Genomic DNA, 20,609 nt, shown 5'->3' on the forward strand with positions numbered 1-20,609 from the left:
CTGCCTAGCCAGTTTGGCCTTGCCCAGGCCCGATGGAACCGGCTAGGCCGGTTTGACTCGTCTAGTCCGACTCAAACTCTTTTAGATCAGAATTTAGACATGATTTTTGATAGAAAACTTGAAAATTATGATTTGTGATTATTTTTTATTAGGATAAAATCACCCTCTCTATATATATGAGGGGATCATAACCGATTGAAGGATCAATCACCATATAAGGATACTCCAGGTGGCGCCGGCGCTGCCACGACCGGCCAAAAGGTCTCGGCACCGGCATGTTCAAGAGGTGCCGGTGGTGCCATTGTTTCTGCCCAATGAAGTGATCTTCGAAGAGATTCTGACGCGCATCCCGGCCGCTGCTACCGTTCCGCTGCCATTATAAGAGTCTATTTTTCATTAAAATTTTTTATTAAGGTACCATGCATCTAATAATATCCAAACAAGCTACTACATGCATCATGAATTTATCTCCATCCACAAATTCTAGATAGATAATAAAAAAAGAGCTTTGTTACGGTGCTTGGAAGGAAACCGTGGTTCCTCCCGCGGAATAAATTTTGGGCTAGAAAAAATAATTAAGGGTAATATGGTCATTCTATTGGATAGTGAACGTGCCTTTCTCCTACCCTTTCCTTACGCACGGACGAAGGCCTCGCCGCCGTCTCAACTCGGCGTCGGTGTCGGCGTGGAGTCTACAGTGCTTTGGAGGAACTCGTAGTTCCTCCCGCGGAATAAATTTTGGGCTGGAAAAAATAACTAAAAATAATTAAGGGTAAATATGGTCATTCTATTGGATACTGAACGTGTCTTTCTCCTACCCTTTCCTTACGCACGGTGCTTCAGGCCGTTGCGATCCGAGGTGCCCGTGCTTCAGGCCGTCTACGCCAGCATGCGGGGCATCGTCCGGATGGACAACCCTAGCGTGGTCGTCGCCTTCGCGACATCGACGGCAAGGTCAAGGAGGTGCTCTGCATGGTCGCCGCCATCAACCGCACCGCGCTCGTCCTCCTCCAAGGACCTCCGTCCAAGGAAAAAATAGTGGGCTATAACGGCGCTATAGCAGCCGGAGAGACTCAACGCTAAGCTATTTCTATTTGTGCCGCTATGCCCACTTTAACCGCTATTGTGTGTTATAGCCCCGCTAATTCCATAGCTTAAGCGTTCAAATGGCGGCGCTATTTTAGTTTTTTCCAACACTAATCGATTTTGACAATTTAATTAGTCATCTCCTACTTATTATTTGCTTCTAATTTGATATTTTGGATAATCAAACATTGGATTTTCATGAACCATATTGTAATATCATATTGGTAATGTTACCTAGACCTGTGGAACCTTAGAAACCTATTTGTGTTCATCGAATTTCATATTTATCATGTTTTTTCATCAATTATTGGTGTTTTTCATGTTTTCATTATAATAACACTGTCATAGCGTCGCTATAGCCTCATAGTTTTCGAAAAAAAAAGAGTTGCCGTTATTTTTAATAGCTCCATATTTAAAACTATGCCTCCATCTCCAAGGTGCTCTGGATGGCCACCCTCAAGCCCGCCTCACTGCCAAGTGAGCACCTGCAGCGTTTTATTTGCATGCATGCCGCCACGCCGTCGTCATGAATCCATGTTGTTCGTTTTGACTGGATTGGCTTATAAGCCATGACTAAAAATATTGCTGGTTGGTTTGGTGTGAGAGAAAAATATTGTTCAAGCCGTGTATTATAAGCCAGATACGAGCGAATAAGCCGAAACAAACAGGCTGTTGATTTGCTGCAGACCGAAACCGGGTGCGCATCTAGGCGATCATCACGCAGAACCACGCCAAAGTCGCATAGGGGGATAGGGGGCGAAAGTACTATTCTACCCTTTAAATTTATTTTAGAATTAATTTCTGAAACATATATTTTTTTGTTCCGAATCCACGTATTTTAGGTTTCGACCCACAACTTAAGTTCCTCTACATTAGTTCTTCTTATTTTATAGCCATCAGATCTATCCAAATGAATGGCTCTAGTTTTTTCCAAACACTGTAAAATCGCTCTTAGAAAAATACAGAATAGATGAATACGAGTCTCTTCGCGCTAAAGGCTCTTATAAAAGATGTAATAAACGGGCAAGCCTATCAACCCGCAGGGTTTAATTTTATGAGCTGCTTAATTAAGCGGCTACCGAAATCTATCACGGGCTAGCCTACTCGATCTCTTCCCTAGATGTTACGGCGTATTGGGCCATTGTTGTCACGCTGATGAAGGCAGAACACCGCCTTACCATAAGAGTGACATCGTCTCTGCGCCGGTCCGTAGGTCCTAACAGTCCGGTTGCCGGGCTTCATCTTCAGCTTGCCCACATGATCACTGGCCCAAGGGCGGCGGCAGACGGGGGTGACCCATTCTGGAGGAATTCTGGATGAATCTGGATGAAAAACATTGTTCCGGATGAAATGTTGTGAGAGAAAAACATTGTTCCGGATGAAAAAAAGAAACGAATCAAGCCGGGTTTAAGGGCAGACGAACGGGGCCCATGGCGATGTTGAGGAGCAGCTCCGACTCGTGCGTCAGGGTGTCTATGAAGTAGGTCGTGGAGAACGGCCTGTTAACACGGTTGCTCTCAGGGTGGTAGGCGTACACCTCGTGGCGGCTCGTGGCGAGGAGGATCTCTCCTCCGGGCGAGGAGCCGAGCGGGAGCATGCGGAACCCAGCGTGCAAGGCGTCCCTCATCGGCTGGGGCAGGCTCGCCAAGCTGATGCGGCAGCGCAACGACCACGGCCACGTCGTCGAGCCAGCAGCCGTCAAAGTCCAGAGCTCGTACTGTCCCACGGTGAGGCGAGTGTCCACCACGGCGCACAGAAAGCCGTCGAGGTCGGCGAGATGGAAGGCGTAGCGTGCCCGTTCTTCCGGCGGGTTTATCCACCCGAACTGCTCGGTATCCACGGAGAGCGACAGGATGGTGGGCTCCGGCGTTCCGAACAAGTTGGCTTCGGGGTCATCAAAGTTCATCGCAGTGTTCATGTGCCAGTACATGTGCAAGTAGAAATACCCGTCCACAAACACCGGGGGCCGGCTACAGAGACCCTTGGGCGCGTGCGGCGGCACTTGTCCAACGCAGGGGCGCCATCCGCCGGACCTCAGGCCGTACACCTCGCAGTGCGGCTGCTTGTTCCGGTCCTCGAAGAGCCTGACCACCTTGTGCTCGTTGGCCGCCGGGTCGAAGCCGAGCCCGGTGCTCGAGAGCACGTAGGGACCGTGGGGGATCACTCTCCTAGCCCATGGGCAGAGGGGCAGGGAGATGTGCTCTCCCGTGGAGAGGTTGCAGACGTGGTACGCGGACACGCTGGGCTGGAAGAGGAGGGTGAGCCCGCGGCAGGGCTTGGTGCCAGACATGACCAGGTCGTCGGCGCGCACAGACTGGGCGCGCATGTCGTCCACGTCCACATTCACGAGCTCACGGGATGACGAGCCGTTCTGCTGTGCGGTTGACGTAAGCACTGAGGAGTAGAAAGACGTGGTGGTATAGCCTGCGGCGGTGGGCGTGAAGAAAACGATCTCCGGCGGCGGCTGGGCAGCAGCGGCTCTGACGGCTTGGTGCGCCCGGACGAAGTGATCGGAGGTGAGCGCGACGCACCACTCTCGGCAGACCGCCCGAGCCCGGAAGCGAACGATGGCAGCGGCCGGGACGCGCGCCAGAATGTGTTCGAAGATCACGTCGTTGGGTGGAAACGGCGGCACCACCACCGCCTCTTAGAACCTGCCGAGACCTTTTGGCCGGTCGTGGCGGCGCCGGCACCACTCCGGAATATTCCGGCATGGTGGTGGATCGTTCGTATTCGTTGTGTTGACTCGATTTTGTATGTCAATCAAATCAAAAACAAAAGAATTGCGCTCTGATTAGAACTTGGTTAGGGGTACTTGGTGACGACGTGCCACCCGTAACCGTAACGGATTTGTGGCCAACACACGCATATGGGATTTTGTCTCTGTCTGGTGTCTTAGTAAATCGCATATAGTCGATTTGGTTCCAGGGAAAGAGACAGCTTCCATCGTCATTAATTAACAAGGAACCAAATATGGATCGGTATATTTTTTATTTGAAAACTGCCAAACATACTCAGTGTTCCAACATGGAAAAAACTAACGGAGGCACCGACACCCGGAGGTTCGGCCCCAGCAGCGCATCCGGATGCAGTCCCATAGCGCACCCGACACACGCAACTCCCTTCGTCCCGCACCAAACTCCGCTTCGGAGACAGCGTCCGTCCAGAGGAAGCTCCGCGCCTGCATCCGATGCCAGTCCGCATCGCATCCCATGCCCCGCGCTAGCTCGCATCGCACGCCCGCATCTGGAACCGCGAGCCTGCAGGCCACACGTAAACCACGGCGGCGCCCCCGCAGCAGCAGCACCAGGCCTAACGCACCCATCCCACTATAGATGGCCAAACGGGCCAGGTATGATGGGCCAGCACGGGCCCGGCCCTAAAAAGTACAGCACTAGTACGGCACGGGCACGAAGACCATAGTGCCATTGCTGGCAAGGGCACGGTCTAGGGCCGTGCCTGGGCCGCAGGTTCGGCCCGTAGTGCTAGCACGGGCACAGCACGACTAATGGGCTGGCACGGCCCGATTATTCTCAGTCGCTGGATGGCCATAGATAAACTGCAACAGTTGGATGCATATGAAGACATATATAAACAAAATCCAAAACCTAGCTCCCCGTTCCCCATCGGCCCATCCATCCCTCTCGGCCGCCACCCGCGTACCTCTTTCTCGTAGTCGCGACTCCGGACTCCCTCCCATTCCCGTTTGCTGTTCTGACTCCCTCTCATTCCTTTGTTGTCCCGTCCTTATGCGGTGGTGGCGGCGGAACGACATGTCATAGCAGCGGCGGCAGCGCGGGAGAGCGCGCAGCGGCAGGGCGTAGTAGCGGTGGCGGCAAGGCAGCAGCAGCATCGGCGCGGCGACAACTCAAGGTCTTGAGCATGGCCTCTGGCCTCGCGCGTGGGTGCCGAGCTGGCATGACCCTACTGGGCCATCGTGCCATTGGGCACGGCACGGCTTGGAGCGTTTAGTGTCGTGCCTGGGCCAAGGGGTGGGCACGGTGACCTGATACGGCACGGCACAGATAGATCATCGTGCCTGCTCGTGCCGTGTTGGCTCGTGCCCGTGTCGTGCCAGGGTCGGGCCACCCGTTTGGTCAAGTATACATCCCACACCCACACGTGAACCACGACGGCGCCCCCGCAACAGCACCAGGCAGCTGCAGCAGGCCGCTGTCCGCCAGCCACCAACGCACATTGCAACATGTGCAGCACCCGATCTGCTTTTAAGACATAAAGATAAAATATTTGCAACATACGACTAAAACAGATGAAACATGCTCTTAAAACATGTGTGTAAAGCCACAACAACATATGCAACATCTAGATCCATTTTTGCAACATAAGTCTAAAATATCTGAAAAACACATGAAAATAAACACTTGAAACATGCGTGTGCAGCCATAGCAACATATGCAACATTCAGATAAAAACACTTGAAACATATGTCTGAAATAACTGAAACACTTTGAACATAGGCTTGAAATATGCATATATTATCATTGCAACATATGAAACATTATAGATATATTTTTGCAACATTCAGATGGAATACTTAAACATAAGTTTGAAACGCCTGAAACACTTGAAACACGACGTCGTCGTGGCCTCGTGGGCATGGCCTACCTAGGGGGCGGGGCACCGTAGCCAGCAAACTCGGGTTTAAGGGGACATCAAGAGCAACGGCCGACGACCTCCTCCTGCTGGCGTCGGGGTGGTGGTGGCGCTTTGCATGCCATGGCCGTGACGAGGTGGATGGGTCGCGGCAGTGGACACCCCATGCGGCGTGGGATGGGGGCGCGGCGCAGCACGCGATTGTAGCCAGTGTGGCGCGGGATGGGGCACGACAGCGAGGTAAAGTAGGTGGGCTGACGACGCATTGGGACCGCTACGGCACGGATGGCGCAGTTGCAGCCGCTGCGGGCGGACGCCACAGTGAAAGTGGTAGCAGTCACGGAGAAAATATTCGGGATTGGGAGAACAACGCGTTGGCTATTGGCAGCAGTCACGAGTGGAGAAAATATTCGGGATTGGAAGAACAACGCGCTGGCTATTGGGCTCAATCGATGCACGGCCCAGAATCGGGGGCGTCCAGACGTACGTCCTCGTCGAACCATTATCGAAAAACTAAACATGCCCGAGCCCAATAAAATGGCCTGAAACTTTTCTTTACGTAAAATTACGCGGCATTGTCAAGCACTATCAAAGACAAGCAAGCAATGCAACCTGATGTTTTTTTTGGCGACTCAACCTGATGAATTGCTGACGAGCTCCGAAGAGTCTTCGGTGACTAATGGGCCTCGCACGCTACGAGCCTACGACTCCGCCAATCCAACACACGCTGCTACGGCCCGGAATGTGTGGCCTATTCTGTACCCTGTAGTGCTGTGTATTCGGAAAGGGTAGGAGAGAAGAACTCTGCGCAGAACGGCGATGCCAGGCAAGGTTTTGCCCTATCGCGCCTCCTAGCCGGCTCGCCGCTCGCCTCGTTGTGCGCCGCCACCGCCCCTTCCTCCGCTCCTCTGTGTGGCGTGCTGGCGTGCCCCCTCCCCTGCTCCGGCACCCGGTCGCCAGCCGTGCGCTGCTCCCCGCTTCTCGCTCTGCCCCGCCCACCGTTGAAAGCCGGCGGAGGCGCTGGGCGCAGGGCACCACCAGGTGGCCTACCGGCGGACGTCGATTTAGTGCCTGCAGGCTTTGGCCGTCGTCCATCGACATCGGTAGATCGGGCTTGCTCACCTCTGAAAAGTCAGAGTAGCGGACATCCTCTTTGGAGACTGTAGCGTCTCCTCGCTTCGTCTTATCAGCGGTGAGCACTGAGCATATTTGGCATTTTCTCAATTCCTTAACTAGGCAAGTAGGCAATAGACATTGCTATTTGCTATAATGCTACTATTTTTTTTTTCAATTTCTTAAATAGAGCAATATTGAGCATACTCGACCTAGAGAGTTAAATTCATTGCAATTGTCATGCGATTTTCTAATTCACTAAGTATTCAGCTAAATCTCATGTCAGCTTACCTACGCATTGCAATTATTGTCACATAGTTGAGGCATGAAGCACAGAAATGATTGGTTTATCTTAGAATTATTTACATTGCGTTCTGTGGTTTCCAAGTTATTTTGTTGAATGTAAGATACCAGGAGACCTTTTAAATGCGTATCATGCTTTTGACAATCTCCTGTTTGTATGCCGAATTTCTTACAAATATTATACATACCGAACTGTGAATTTAGATTATACTCAATTGCATACGGTAAATTTAGCTAGGACTACCCTGGGTCAAAATCCTGGTTTTGCCACTGTGGTGTGATATGGTTAATTATTTGCCAAATGTAGTGAATGAGTTTGCAAGTGCCTTTTGCCTAACAGTCAATAGATGCCATGTTTCTTTTTTGTGATTATTTATATTAAAACAGATAGTTGGTTATTTTAGTTCAATACCTGCTGTTTAATACAAGGGAAAATTGGCTAGCGGACACTGAAAGTGGAGGTCGTTTGCTGCAGACACCCAAAGTGGAGCTATTTGCTGAAAGACACTCTCGTTGCTGACAATTATGCTACTGGACACCGTGCCCCTTATTTTATTCATTTCCAGTAGTTGAGGAGAGAGAAGAGCGGTGAAATGACATTCTTGCCCCTGCCGCTTTCTTCTTCTTCTCTCCCTTTCTCTTTTTTTTCTATTTCCTGTGTCGGCGCACGGAGGCGAAGCTAAGGCGGCGGCTGCCAGTGCAGGTTTGCCGGGCGGCTAGGCAAGTCGGGCGGCACGTGGAGCATCTTGAGCATCTGCTTCGTCTCCTCCACCTGCGTCACCGTGCTGAGCGACCACCGGTCTTCACCGCCGCCTTGCTCAGGACGGTCAGGTTGGGCGTGTGCGGGAACGGGACCGCTTTCTTCTTGGCGTAGTACTCGTGGTCGAGCTCGTGCAGGTCGCGCGGGGCCACGGGCACAAAGACGGCTAGCTTCCTGGCACGGCCGCCATGATGACCCTTGCCATCTTGGCGAAGGGGCTCTCGGAGGTGGGCTTGTGGCGGTAGAAGGGCGTGCCGGTGGTGAAGATGGCGATGGAGACGGCGAGGCTGAGCGTGGGCAGCGCTTAGCCGACGTTGTCCTGAATGTAGATGAGCACGGTGTTGCCGAAGAGCGTGCCGAAGAAGATGCTGAACATCCACCAGTTGAAGAAGGAGAGCTTGTGGCGCGCTCCCGCGGGTGAGTGTCGTCGAACTGGTCTGCACCCATGGTGGAGATGTTGGGCTTGATGCCGCCTGTGCCCATTGCCAGGATGTACAGGGCCAGGAAGAAGACGCCCAGCTGCGCGCTCGTCGCCTGCTGCACGCAGTTGGGGTCCGCCGTGCCGGCTTCGCACTTGGGCGGCCGGGGCACCCATGTGAGCCACAAGCTCGCGTCCACCACGCAGCCACCGGACCCGTCGGCACGCCTCGCGAACATGGGCGGCGTCACGGCCACGACCATGGCCCCCTTCACGCTGACGCCGATGAGGCACACGTGGTACGCGGCCTCGCCGGCGGCGTCCCGCGGCGGCAGGATCAGCACGAGCGAACGAGTGGATGCGTGCACGAGCAGCAGCGCGGACGCGAGCGGGTGCAGGCAGGGCGGCGCGGCGAAGGAGACGCGCGCGAGCTCTGAGCGGACACGCTCTGAGCAGACACGCGCGAGCTCTGAGCTCCGAGCGGCGGAGAGGACGCACGAGCGGACACGCTCTGAGCTCGCGGCCATGGAGGTCGGCGAGCTCCGAGCTCTGAGCGCACAGGGGACAGAGGCGAGGTTAGCAGCAGCGGGGCTTCGACCGCCACAGCCGCCGCACTGGCAACCGCCGCCCGCCTCAGCTTCGCCTCCGTGCGCCTACGTGACACAGGAAACGGAAAAAAGAGAAAGGGAGAGAGGAAGAAGAAAGCGGCAGGGGTAAGAATGTCATTTCACCGCTCTTCTCTCTTCTCAACTACTGGAAATGAATAAAATCATAGGCGCGGTGTCCAGTAGCATAATTATCAGCAACGAGAGTGTCTTTCAGCAAATGGCTCCACTTTGGGTGTCCGCCAGCAAACGACCTTCACTTTCAGTGTCTGCTAGCCAATTTTCCCTTAATATAAATAATGCCTAGTATTTATTCTTTGCTTGGTGTTGGGTGTCATTAAACTTGGTGTCATGAGGTGTAGGTAGCCTTTTGGTACTGTATACGATGGTAGAGTGGCATCTTATAATTGATTTTTTTGGGGTTAATTCCGAGCACTTGGTTAGTATGATGGAAAAGAAAACAATGGCAGCTGACATGATTCTGGGCCTCATATTTGCACTAGATACAATTGCACGTTTTTGGCTGTACTCTTTTTTTGTTTCTGAACTGCATCTGCAAGGCGTTGATTTCTTAATATCTTGGCTACTCCTGTGGCCTTAAATTAGCTGCCTCTATGAGTTCATTCTTAAAATTATTGTGATGCTATCTGACCTTGTTCTAGAAGTGAGATCAACTACGTTTTTTATTATTTGGTATGGATAAAGTCCAAATTACTCCCCTTAAGTTTGTCATATGTCCATATTACCCCCTAAACTTACATTTGGTTCAATTTACTCCCACTATTTCAGTTGGTCTAGTTTACCCCTTAACATGGTTTGTTATTTTTGTTTTTCCACGTATTAGTTGAGTCTTAATATCAACTTTTGTGATATGATAGAGAACATCATAAGTTATGTTAGAAAAATATATCTTAACTTTTTGCCACTATTTTGATAGCTTAGGAAGTTTAATAATAAATTAACACTGGAGGTACAATATCGTATAAAACATAATGATGAATAATTCATAGTGCATTTTTCTAATACAAAATACAATGTCCTCTATCATCTCACAAAATTTGAAACTAAAATATAATTTGTACATAGAGAAACAAAAAAAGAAAAAACTCTTTTAGGTCTTAGTTGGGCAAACTTAAATAGTTGGAGGGAGTAAATTGAACCAAATGTTAGTTTGGGGGGTTATTTGGACATAGGCCAAACTTGGAGGGAGTAATATGGACTTTTTCCATTTGGTATTTACTAGAAAACTCAGGGCGCGGCATTGCCGCGCCATCTTTAAGATCACCGGTGGTTATTTTAGTGTTGTGCATATTATGATGTTATCCAGCTAGTATTTTTTTTTTTTTGTAGTTTCAGGTTTAGCTTAGGAATAGGATATATATTAATAGATAATAGATGGCACCCTTGCATTTGTGCGGGAGAAATCAAGAGTCACAATTATCATATTCTGTGAAGCGAAAATATTTTCACAAGATATTTGCAGATAACAAACTAATCAGAAGTAACACTAAAACGAAAGCTGTACTCTCATGATTCCATCATATTGATATGTTTATTACCATACCAATACAGCAACACACAGGCGAGTAGCAAGCAAAGCAAGCAGGTGGTTTGATGCGGACTTTGACCAATCGTTTGATGCATTTAGCAGCTACTAGCCAACGAAGCTACCTGCAGCTTAGCACAAGTATAGCCTCACTGTAGAAATGTTGTTGATAGCATGAGAACCACATCCAGGGGGCAGGGACTCACCTACATTACGAAAGCCTTTCTTTTTCCGTTAATACAAATAAAAAGAATTCTGGTCCAATTTTGAAAGACGTGAAAGCTTGTTTAGGGTAAGGTAGTGCTAGTGGGAAATCTTATATTGTAATGGCACAACACACATGTTCCTCTCACTTACGTTAATTCCAGGAAAGAAATATTGCATGCTCTAGCAGTTACAGATAATAAGTAAATATATTCTCTATGCAATCATCAAATACTTGCGACGTCTAGATAAAATCAGTTGATTCCCATTACAGTCAATTTGAATCAGATGCTGTCTGGGGTCTACACAATCATAATAGTTGTGAATGAAACTAACTCTGTTTTCTACAAACTATCCGTGCCCACCGTTGAGTTGGCCAGTCTGGGATGACCCACATAGATTACTAGCCCAGTATACAATGACTGATCTCTAATTCTCTAAAATTAACCACATATTTTAAATGTTGATATACCTATTAGAAAGAAAAGACCAGGTTACGGTATAAGCTTCATAGGGTTCAAATTCATGTTAGAATTGCTCAAGGTGAGCTCTAGAACACACAGGGATACAAGTAGTGTAGTGCTTCTAGGATATTTTGCTGCTGGCCTTACCTTTACATATATATATGAGAATAAAGTTAGTACAAGATGAGCTTGCCATATGGGCTACGGTGAAGACCATGTATTCCAAATTCTACGCCTACTACAGGGCAAGGTACAACATTGCTGTACATGCCATCTACTCACCACAACAGTTACAAATAGAATAGGTATATGTCTATAACTAATAACTGTATGTAGGTTCTATACACATTCCTAAAAATAAATTGAATGTGGTGTAGTATATCACATATGCACACTCTATTACCTCTGATTTGACAGCACAGTCAACTCCATCAGTGAGGCATGTGAAAAGTGAAGATGCATCAGACGGGCCTGTGCATCGTATAAAAGGTATAATATCAGACAGGCTGCAGATGCCATTTTTTCCCCTAAACTTAGTTTATTTAGCAGTTTTTTTAAAAGATTTTTCTTATGAACACATTTTTTATTAATTATATTATAGATAAAAGAGGATAAATACGATCAAAGCATGTCCTTACTCCTGGCAAGGATGCGTCCTGCATAACCTGGCAATTTACTTAACCAAATGTCAAAATATTTGTTTCTCTCAGCTCTTTAGCTTGCTTACTATGGTTAAGTGGCCGAAGCTAAGCTTCCTACTCTTCACATACTCGTGGAAGCTTTCTTCCCTTTGTAGTATGAATGTGTCCTTGCTGGCCGCTTAGGCACGCTGGAGGTCGAAAGTGGTGAATCGGTATCAGAAGCTAGGAGCTTGTGAGCCGGCGTTGCGTCTCCATCTCCAAGCAATGCGGCTCTTCACAAGGCTCGGTGGCCACGACATTCTGTTGAGCAAGGTGCTGCTCCGGTGCTCCCCAGGGCTCAGAACCAAAATTTTATGATATTTGATGAGAGATAAGCTTCAAACCTGATGAAGAACAACAAACTTTGGAACTCTGATGAACCTGCATAGGCCATCTCTTGCCGGGCGTATCGCATCCGAGAGGCCTTGTGCTGCCCACATCGCCACTGTATCGGATCCGCGGCATGCTGCCTCGCCGCCCGCGCTGCACGGCTATCTCTCCTCTTGCCAGCATTCCATCGAACACATGGTGGCCATCATCCATCTTGAGCACAAAGTCAAAATCTGGTTCGACGTCGCTACCGGCGGCTGACGAGCGCCGTAGGCAGGTCCTAGGGAGCCGCCGCCACGAGTCGATCCTGCCCCTAGATACTGCGCGCGTGGAGCCTGCTGCCTCGCCAGCTCGCCGGTGGCCTGCCGCGCCAAGGGACTCGCGCCGGTGGGTTGAGCGGCGCCGGTCGCGCCGGTGGTTGAGCGCCGAGGGCCTGCCGCCAGATCCCCGCCACGCCAGCGCCTCACGCGGTGGCCGGGAGGCTGCCGCACCAAGGGCCAGTCGCCAGCGCCAGCTCGCCATCGTGCCAGTGTGCCGCCGGCTCGCTGGTGTCCGCAATTCCAGCCCGCTTAGGTGGCGCGGCAAGCAGAGGGTGGAGTAGAGAGCGGAGGCGGCAGAGCATGTGAAGAAGCGGCGGGGACGAGCGTCGGCCCGTGAAGCTTCGTGAAGGCTCGGGTAGATGACCAAGCGGGTTGAGGACCCGCACCGATCCACATCGGACGGACCAGATCATGTGATGGTCCGATCCAACGGTTATCGAATTAACGGGCAACGTGGTCCGATCCGCTGCCCGTCTTTTGGAAGCAGGATTCCTGTATAGAGATTAGTACACTAGATTGAGTACAATGGATCACTGGCTTTTCTGGATGAACACTCTCAAACAGTGAGATGTATGATTCTATTTTTATACTTTTTTGAAAGGTGCACGTCAACTACAAAAAAGTTGATGGTGCTAGGCCGCTAGCTCTACGTTCCTTGTCCTCTTTTACTTCAATTGTGGTTTTGTTTTCTTCATGATACCAATAGTGCCCTGAGCTAATAAATTGTTTTTAAAATCTAGTATACATGGAATTGTGTTGCTTGGATTTTCACAGAAAAGAAGTTATCCTTGTTGGTTAGGCCTCAATTTTTACATAAATCAAATGGTTCTTGTTGCATTGTTATGAGATTATGCTTATTATGTGTACAAAAATCCATGTAGAGAGAAGGTTTACTGTTTAGAGAAAGAATAGGTTTACTTGTGGAAGGAGAGAGATGCCATGCTTGTTTGCATAGAGATAGCTATCTTTGGAGATAGGTTTTTAATCATCCAAACAACATTTGAAATTGTTTCTTACAAAACTATTCCATGTGCACCCAAACAAGAAAATTGAATTGAACTACTAGGTATTTCATTTCTTTTTGAATATAATTCCTAGAATACGATTCTTGGAATGAGTTTCAATTCTAGTTATCCAAACAGGTTGAGGCATCAGACTCACGACTCACGAGGATGAATGGTGGCAAGAGGTTTGGCAGCGGCCGGGTGCCCACGGGGACTCCATCCCTCGCGTGGTCTTCTGTCGTCATCGTCGCCTCCCTCCTCGCTGGTGCCTCCATCGTCCACAACATCTACAAGCCTGACATGGTTCGTCTGTACTCTGTACAGCCCTTCCACCCCTGCCACCGTGCACACCACCTGTTCGACCCAATCCCTACACCAGACCCTCCTGCTTATTCTTCCATTTTCATTTCCCGCTCCTGCAGACCATTCCACCTGTGGAGAGTACCAGCGGAGGCAGCGACCAAGGGAGCTGAGTTGCGAATGGCTGGACACTACATGCAAGAGTGGGCATGAAGAAGTGAAGAACCGGCTATCAGCACTTATGATATTTTTCTTCTTCAACACAAACAATGTTTTGTTGTCTTTCTCTGATTTGCGATTTGTGACGAAAAGATGTTAAGCGACATAGTATTTGCTACGTTAACATGTACGTGTGTTCAGCCATTCAGTTTCGTTCCTCGGTTTGTTCAGTGCTACAATTGGAGATGGATTGAGGAGGCACGCAAAGAAACCTGCTTATATTATTGAGTTGTATGTACTGGGCTTCTGGCCAATTCATAAGATCTTGATGAAACTTAACTTGGAGGGAGAGAAAAGGCAATACCAATGCATACATCAAAGCCAAGAATGCACAACTGCACTACCATGCTTAATGCTATCTTATGTCTCACTAATGACTAATCACTACACAGTCTCTGCCTTGTGCCTTGCCATGGTTACCAAAGAATACCGCAAAGTGCAGCGCACGTGCCACAGGCATGGGTTCATGGTGCCGCTCAAGGCTGAAACACTGAGCACGCCCCTGTCGATCACTTAAGACCATGGCGCCGGCCGAGCACTGATGGTCTGAGTCGGAGTGATAGGCAAAAAGAGCTGATTTCGTCCACGCCGGTGACGGCGCGCTTGCCTGGCGTACCGCGCGGAGAATGACCGCGATAGGTTCTCGGGCTCCCCCGCCGCGCCGCCCTCGTCGAAGTTCTGCGCGTACTCCTCGTGCCCGTACTGCTGCTCTTTCACCGACGACCCGCTCCGGCTCATGACGGCCGCCTTCCTCCTCCTGCCCCTCGCGATCCACGCCCACAGCCCGCGGACCACCGCCCCCACGCCGCCTGCTGCGGGCCGGGGCGCGCGCCCGCGGAACTCGCCGTCGTCGTCGTCCCCGAGGTTTCTTGGCCATCCGTGGCCGCCTCCGGGGCCGCATGACGCGAAGGTGGCCGCGAGAGCGGCCGGCATGGACATCTGCCTCCTGAGATCGTGTGCCGCGACGGGGATGTACGGGCTTGTGGCGGCACGGTACGATTCCGGGGTGGTGGCCGTCATCATCAGCAAGTCCAGCACGGCGGCGGCGAGGTGGCAGGGATGGTTGGTTAGTTCGAGGGGGTTCCAGGCTGCTCTGTGGATGTGAGTGTGACTGTGGTGGACCTGCGCTCGCGGTGATTCACGACGAGGGAGATATGCAACTGCTACGGGGTCGTCGTTTGATGTTTGGCGCGGGTCAAGCGCGTGGTGCGACCGGGCGGCGTTGCTGGCTGGCAGCCGTACTGTACACGTGTACAGGTGGAAGAACGGGGCAGTTGGCGGCTCGAACGTTGCTGAGTAAACCAGAGTTTCCTTTTTTTTTAACGAAAGAAGAATTATAGTAATTATAGCCGAGTATACATCGTCATGTTATAAACACTCTGCAATACATGATACTCATGTATCGTATAGCTCCAAATCTCAATCTCAAACCTGTATGACGATTCAAATAGATGATCGCATAAACAAACATTCAGCAAATAGGTTGAGAACTGGTGCCTAAATTAAGAACGGTGGCCAATATTTCTGTTAGCGGAATTGAGCATAATCTTCTTCTTTCTTGTGTCTTATTTCTTTTTCCTTCTGCCATCGAAGAAAAAGGAAAATCGAGCCAAATCTTCCTAGTCTTTCATCATTGTCAGATCAAACCACAACAAAACAAAGAATAGACCGGAGATAATTATTCCACGGCGGCAACATCATCTCTACCTTGATGTCGCCGTCTGAAAACCTAATTCCCTATGTCGTCATGCCAAGGAAGTTGATAACACCGTAGTTGTCGCCCTAATCTTCATCAGAGTCACCATAGATAAACCAAATTCACCTACCTCCTCACCGTCGCCGAAAAGGGAGTGGAGGAAACAAATCGGGAGAGGAGGAAACAAATCTCCAATACGAAGAAACACCAACCCTAACAGGACTTGATCTACTAGAAAATTATTAGAAAGATGGATCCCCACTCCTCCGGCCTCCGACGAGTTGCCAGAGGGGGAAGGGAGGGGACCAGCGGCGGTGGGGGGGCCTGTGCTGTTGGTGAGAGAGGCCCAAAACACGTGATAGTCTGTGGCGGACCCAGTGGGTAGTCCAGGTAGACCCAGTACTACCCACAAATTTGACCCAAAATTCTATTACTACTCTTTAGAAACCGGCCCACGGTCGCTCTCATCTCAGCCCAGGCCGAAGACACCGAAATCCACGAGCTCTTCAAAAAAATAACGCGCCCGAGAGGGATCAAACCAGGGACCTCCTGTCTCAGACTGCAGCACGCTTACCAGTCCAGCTACAAAAGTTTGTTGGATAGTTGATACCCTCAACCCTATTTAATTAGGGAAAACAGGAAAAAATACCCCTTAATTAATCACTCCTTGATATGATAAATCATATCCTAAACGACTTTCTCTACCAGTATGGAGGGAGTATTTATGTAAGTTTCGAACCTTTTAAATGTATTATCGTAATTTGGTTAATTTATAGCTATGTTTGTCGAACTTTTTGTTTGGATTTTATAGTATTACATATGAAATTTTTTTACTAGAACTACCCGCCACTGGTGATAGTTCTGAGTAAAAACATGAGGTAGGTTCTCGCCTCGAGATGATCCGAGCAATTTAGACTACCCACGAGCAATTTAGACTACCCACGACGTTGCTTTTTATCGATGCTGAAAGAGGAGAGAGATTCGAGCCATCGAGAAAAGCCGTTGTATGTACCAATGCTGAACAAAAGAATTACAGGACTCGAGTCATCTACTTTCCTCGGTGCTAAGTAAATAAAAAAAAAATCCTGCCGGCGTTGATCACTCTACCACACACAAAGCACACAACTTTTTCCTCTGAGCACCAACGCTGTCAGACGCACATGCATTCTTAGCATGATGCCAACGTTGCAGGGCTGTTTGGGACATCGACGTGAAGTGGGAGAGAATCTTTTCTTTGGCCGTCGACTACCCTACACGGTGGAACCCATGTTTGCTGCGACTGTAAGCTCATGAGGTGGCTGTGGCTCGATCCTTTCCTTTGATGGGCAAGATCTGCGAGAAGGAGAAATATCTCTCAACAAAAGCCGTGCCGTCTCACTCGATTTACGTGACGAACTTTGGCATTTTGATTTTTTTTTAGTGGATGGCATTTTGATTTTTGATGAACCACGACGTCTCGTCGGTCGACAAGTCAGCAACCAAGTCAAAAGGGGCTGCTCGGGCCTACCTGCGGCAAGCCCGGCCTGCGCAGGAACTGCCAGAGACAGCCCAGGCACATCAATCACGCCAGGTCAGACGATTGCTCCCGCTGGTTCTGCCCCACGGGCCCACGGGCGAGCCGGTCGGTCAAAGCCGGTGCCTGCACCACACGGGCACGGGCAAGCGCCAGCACGCCGCACGCCTTCGCTCACGCAGCAAGAACCACGCCAGCCAGCCGTCGCCGCTTTCGTCATTCGCGTCTAGAACTAGAAGCATTTTGAACCTTCCATTCCACGCGGTCCTCCTCCGTCTCCTTTGGCCTCACCCCCGACCGATCAAACGAGGCGGCTCGCTACCGACCCGTCGGCCGGACTTACTTGAGCAAGTCTTCCTTCCACCGCCGCCCCTTCCATGCACTTCACAAACGCACGCATATATATACACCGCACCATGGCACCATGGCAGCAAGCTCTCCCAGCAACACCACAACCATAGGAGTATTTCCTTCTCGCCCTCCGTTGCTGCTTGCGTCCGTTAGTTACGGTGCGCCACCAGGCTCGGTTTGATCCTTTGCTCGGCGTCAGAACTCAAAAGCATGGCAGCAGCTGGCAAGTCGTCGGCCATGGAGGAGACGGTGGTGGCGGGCGCCGCCGCGCGGGGGAGGCGGGGGATTGACCGGCAGACCGTCGATAGGGGCGTCGCCTACCTGCTCATGGTGGCCGCCCTCGTCGCCACGTACGCGCTTCACTAGAGCTCTGCTCCGGCGGCAGAGCTCACAGGAAGGAAGGCTTTTGTGCGCTTTGCTTCCCGGCCTCAGCCTGAGAGTTCCCCTGCACCAAACTTCGTTCATTTGTCTTCCACTCTTCCTCTTGCAAGGAGATGGAGATGCTTGTGTACTATAAAGTCTACCACAGCAAAATTTGTTTTCCATGTATAGCCTTTCTGTGATTGATCTGTACAAATTGTTCATTTGTTGCCAAAACAATCAATATTACCATGGTTTCAGCTTCTGTCTATCTTCTGCTGTGATTGTGTTTGACATTCAGGGTTTGCAGCGTGACGAAATTTGTCATCACCGTGTATATATTAGCATTACATACCATAGCTCCATCCGTTCATTTTCAGCATCCTTTTGGAACAAAGGATTGCTGAAGGAATTTTGTTGGATTAAACCTAAAGGAATTTTTCCTATGTGGCCCTTTGGACAAAGGATTTGCCACCTTGGAATCCTACAAAATTCCCATGGAATAGCTCAATTCATAAGAATTTTGGAGGAAATCTAACCTGAAGTCCAACCTCTTGAAAACTTTTCTGTGTCTATCTCTCTCTTCTCATTCGTGTGTGTTTTTCTATGCTCCATCCAAGTGCTCCACTAGAGAATTTCCTTTGTTTTCAATTCCAGTAATATTTGTAAATGACATGCAACTCTAATCCTATGTGTTTTTTTATTCCTGTGTTCTGAATATCCTATGCTCCAAACGGGTCCATATAAACTAGGATTTTCAAAGGTATACTGATGAGGGCATCACTCTATCGAAGCTGACTTGTTTCGACGATTCCCATTGACTCTGATGGAACTTGGACCTCAGACCAAAAATATTGGTTAGCTTATGAAATTATCTTTTCCATCCATATGTGAATAGTGCTGAGGCAGACTCGAACTCCTGTTGGACCCGGCCTCCGGTATGTGTTGGACGTCCTTGCTTATCATCTTCGCCTCCACATCTTTCTCCAAGTTCCTCATGACCCTCTCCAATGTTCCTAAGCAATATAACATCATTAGGTAGTAGTCTATTCTCAAAAGTATGAAAATGATCACTTAAGAATTAGCTCACCTCTAAATTGAGTTGTTGCATTTAAGCTCGGATAATTGGACCTTGCATAACGGTTGGAAGATCAGCGGGTGCATTCAAAGGAGTGATGCCCTCATCATATACTATTGCCATCAATTTCTCTTATACATCCTTCAATTAGAAAATATAAGGACATTAGGATATCCATATGGTCCTAGTCTCCTTGATGTGACATTTTAACTATTAATAAATTATTGTAAAATAAGTGAGTTATACACTATGAAAAAAACATAACAGGTCTAATAATGAGCGAGCACAATTTTGGTCATCGTTCCCCAACCAGGTACATACAACAATCAAGCGGCCCTCGACTTCCAAGTCTCCAGACAACATGGCACCCAAAACCTACATCAAGCATATGCCAGAATAGAAGAACATGAACTACATGACATAGTTGTCGAGCTAGTAGGTTGACTTAACAAATAGCTCGAACTCTACAAAAAGCTCACTTCCCAAATCAAGCCAAGCCAATGGAAATAATGAAACCAATGGACGTATGAGCTAAGCTAGAATTCCAACAAAGCATTATTGCACATAGAAGATCATCCAAAGCAGTGTCCTCACTGAAGACATGATCAACATGAATCGCTTTTGCTACACGTTCAAAACTGGAGCAAGGTTTTTACTCAAAACTGGTATCGAGAAGTGGCAAATTGCCAATTATGATGTATCAAGGAAGAAAACACGACCAATGATGATATCATCGTCGATGCTAAGCAATAGTCTAGCAAGGCTTTCATTAATAATTTTATCTATCTAATGCCCCACAAATAGCCAACCCACTTGACCGACAACTATTGCCAGAACACCATATTGCTGCAGCAACATCGTTCCACCATTAACCAAGTTCCTCGAAGCTTCCTGGCTTGATATGTAGAATATAAGGAGGCTAACTTAGGTAAAGAGCGTCGATGGGACGGGGTATAAAGGCGAAGGGGATGCGCAAAATCTGACCAACGAGGGAACTATCATGGCAACGAGACCATTACTTCACCCATGGGCTAGAGCTGCATCAAGCACCATCAGTACATATCATAATGCCTCCCAAGTCAACACAAAAAAGCCACATTATCACACGCTTGGAGCCTTGCGTCTTCAACCACCCATATATTGTGGCTGGATACCTGAGTTCCTGAGTTGACAGAGGCGTCGTCGATGGATCCAATATCGGTGGCCATGGACCTAACTACCATATGTGATAATAACCATAGCTGTGGCCATTAGATCTCTACCATCAAGCCATCAAGGCCAAGAAAAATGTTGTCTTCACCAATGGAGAGAAGATCGTGACACAGCGAGGCCTCACAGTTGTGCAAGTTTGTAGTAGACTTCTCCAACTAAGCGAGAAGGAAAAATGACATCGAGGATTTGCAGCGGTAGGAGTTAGGGTGCCGCATGAGTCATAAGTCATCCAAAAGGCCAGAAAGGCGGCGAGAGAGGGGCTTATTTCTTCAGCAGAAGAATGTATTAACGAAGTGGTGCATTATTGTCTTATTATTTTCTCTTTGTTCATTCTTGCAAACAATGTGAATGCTACACACCACGTTTCATCACTAATTAAGCACATGATATGACACGTTAAGGTCGTGCAATGGAGCTCTAGCGTTCATGTTCA

The 20,609-nt window shown here is 49.1% G+C and overlaps 2 protein-coding genes and 1 long non-coding RNA gene across 3 annotated transcripts; 1 reads left to right on the forward strand and 2 right to left on the reverse strand.

Annotated features, from left to right (window-relative positions):
* Window positions 1-2,307: 2,307 nt before the first annotated feature.
* On the reverse strand, window positions 2,308-4,939 carry LOC136532144 (uncharacterized; the record flags this gene model as incomplete). Its single annotated transcript, XM_066524750.1, has 3 exons — window positions 4,750-4,939; window positions 2,506-3,732; window positions 2,308-2,408 (listed from the first exon to the last, which is right to left on the reverse strand). Coding segments are annotated over exons 1-3 (1,518 nt in total), but the record flags the coding sequence as incomplete, so codon positions are not given.
* A 1,529-nt stretch (window positions 4,940-6,468) lies between these two features.
* On the forward strand, window positions 6,469-13,566 carry LOC136532146 (uncharacterized). Its single transcript, XR_010778173.1, has 3 exons — window positions 6,469-6,892; window positions 11,531-11,602; window positions 11,938-13,566. It is a non-coding gene; the product is annotated as an uncharacterized lncRNA (long non-coding RNA).
* Window positions 6,900-11,924, reverse strand: LOC136532145 (protein NRT1/ PTR FAMILY 5.3-like). The gene is made up of 2 exons (XM_066524752.1): window positions 11,517-11,924; window positions 6,900-10,651 (listed from the first exon to the last, which is right to left on the reverse strand). The coding sequence occupies exon 2, from the start codon at window positions 8,819-8,821 to the stop codon at window positions 7,796-7,798; it is 1,026 nt and encodes a 341-aa protein (XP_066380849.1). The 5' UTR covers window positions 8,822-10,651; window positions 11,517-11,924; the 3' UTR covers window positions 6,900-7,795.
* Window positions 13,567-20,609: the final 7,043 nt, after the last annotated feature.

This window comes from Miscanthus floridulus, unplaced genomic scaffold (genome assembly GCF_019320115.1).
Source record: "Miscanthus floridulus cultivar M001 unplaced genomic scaffold, ASM1932011v1 fs_529_1_2, whole genome shotgun sequence".
NCBI classification, from domain to species: domain Eukaryota; kingdom Viridiplantae; phylum Streptophyta; class Magnoliopsida; order Poales; family Poaceae; genus Miscanthus; species Miscanthus floridulus.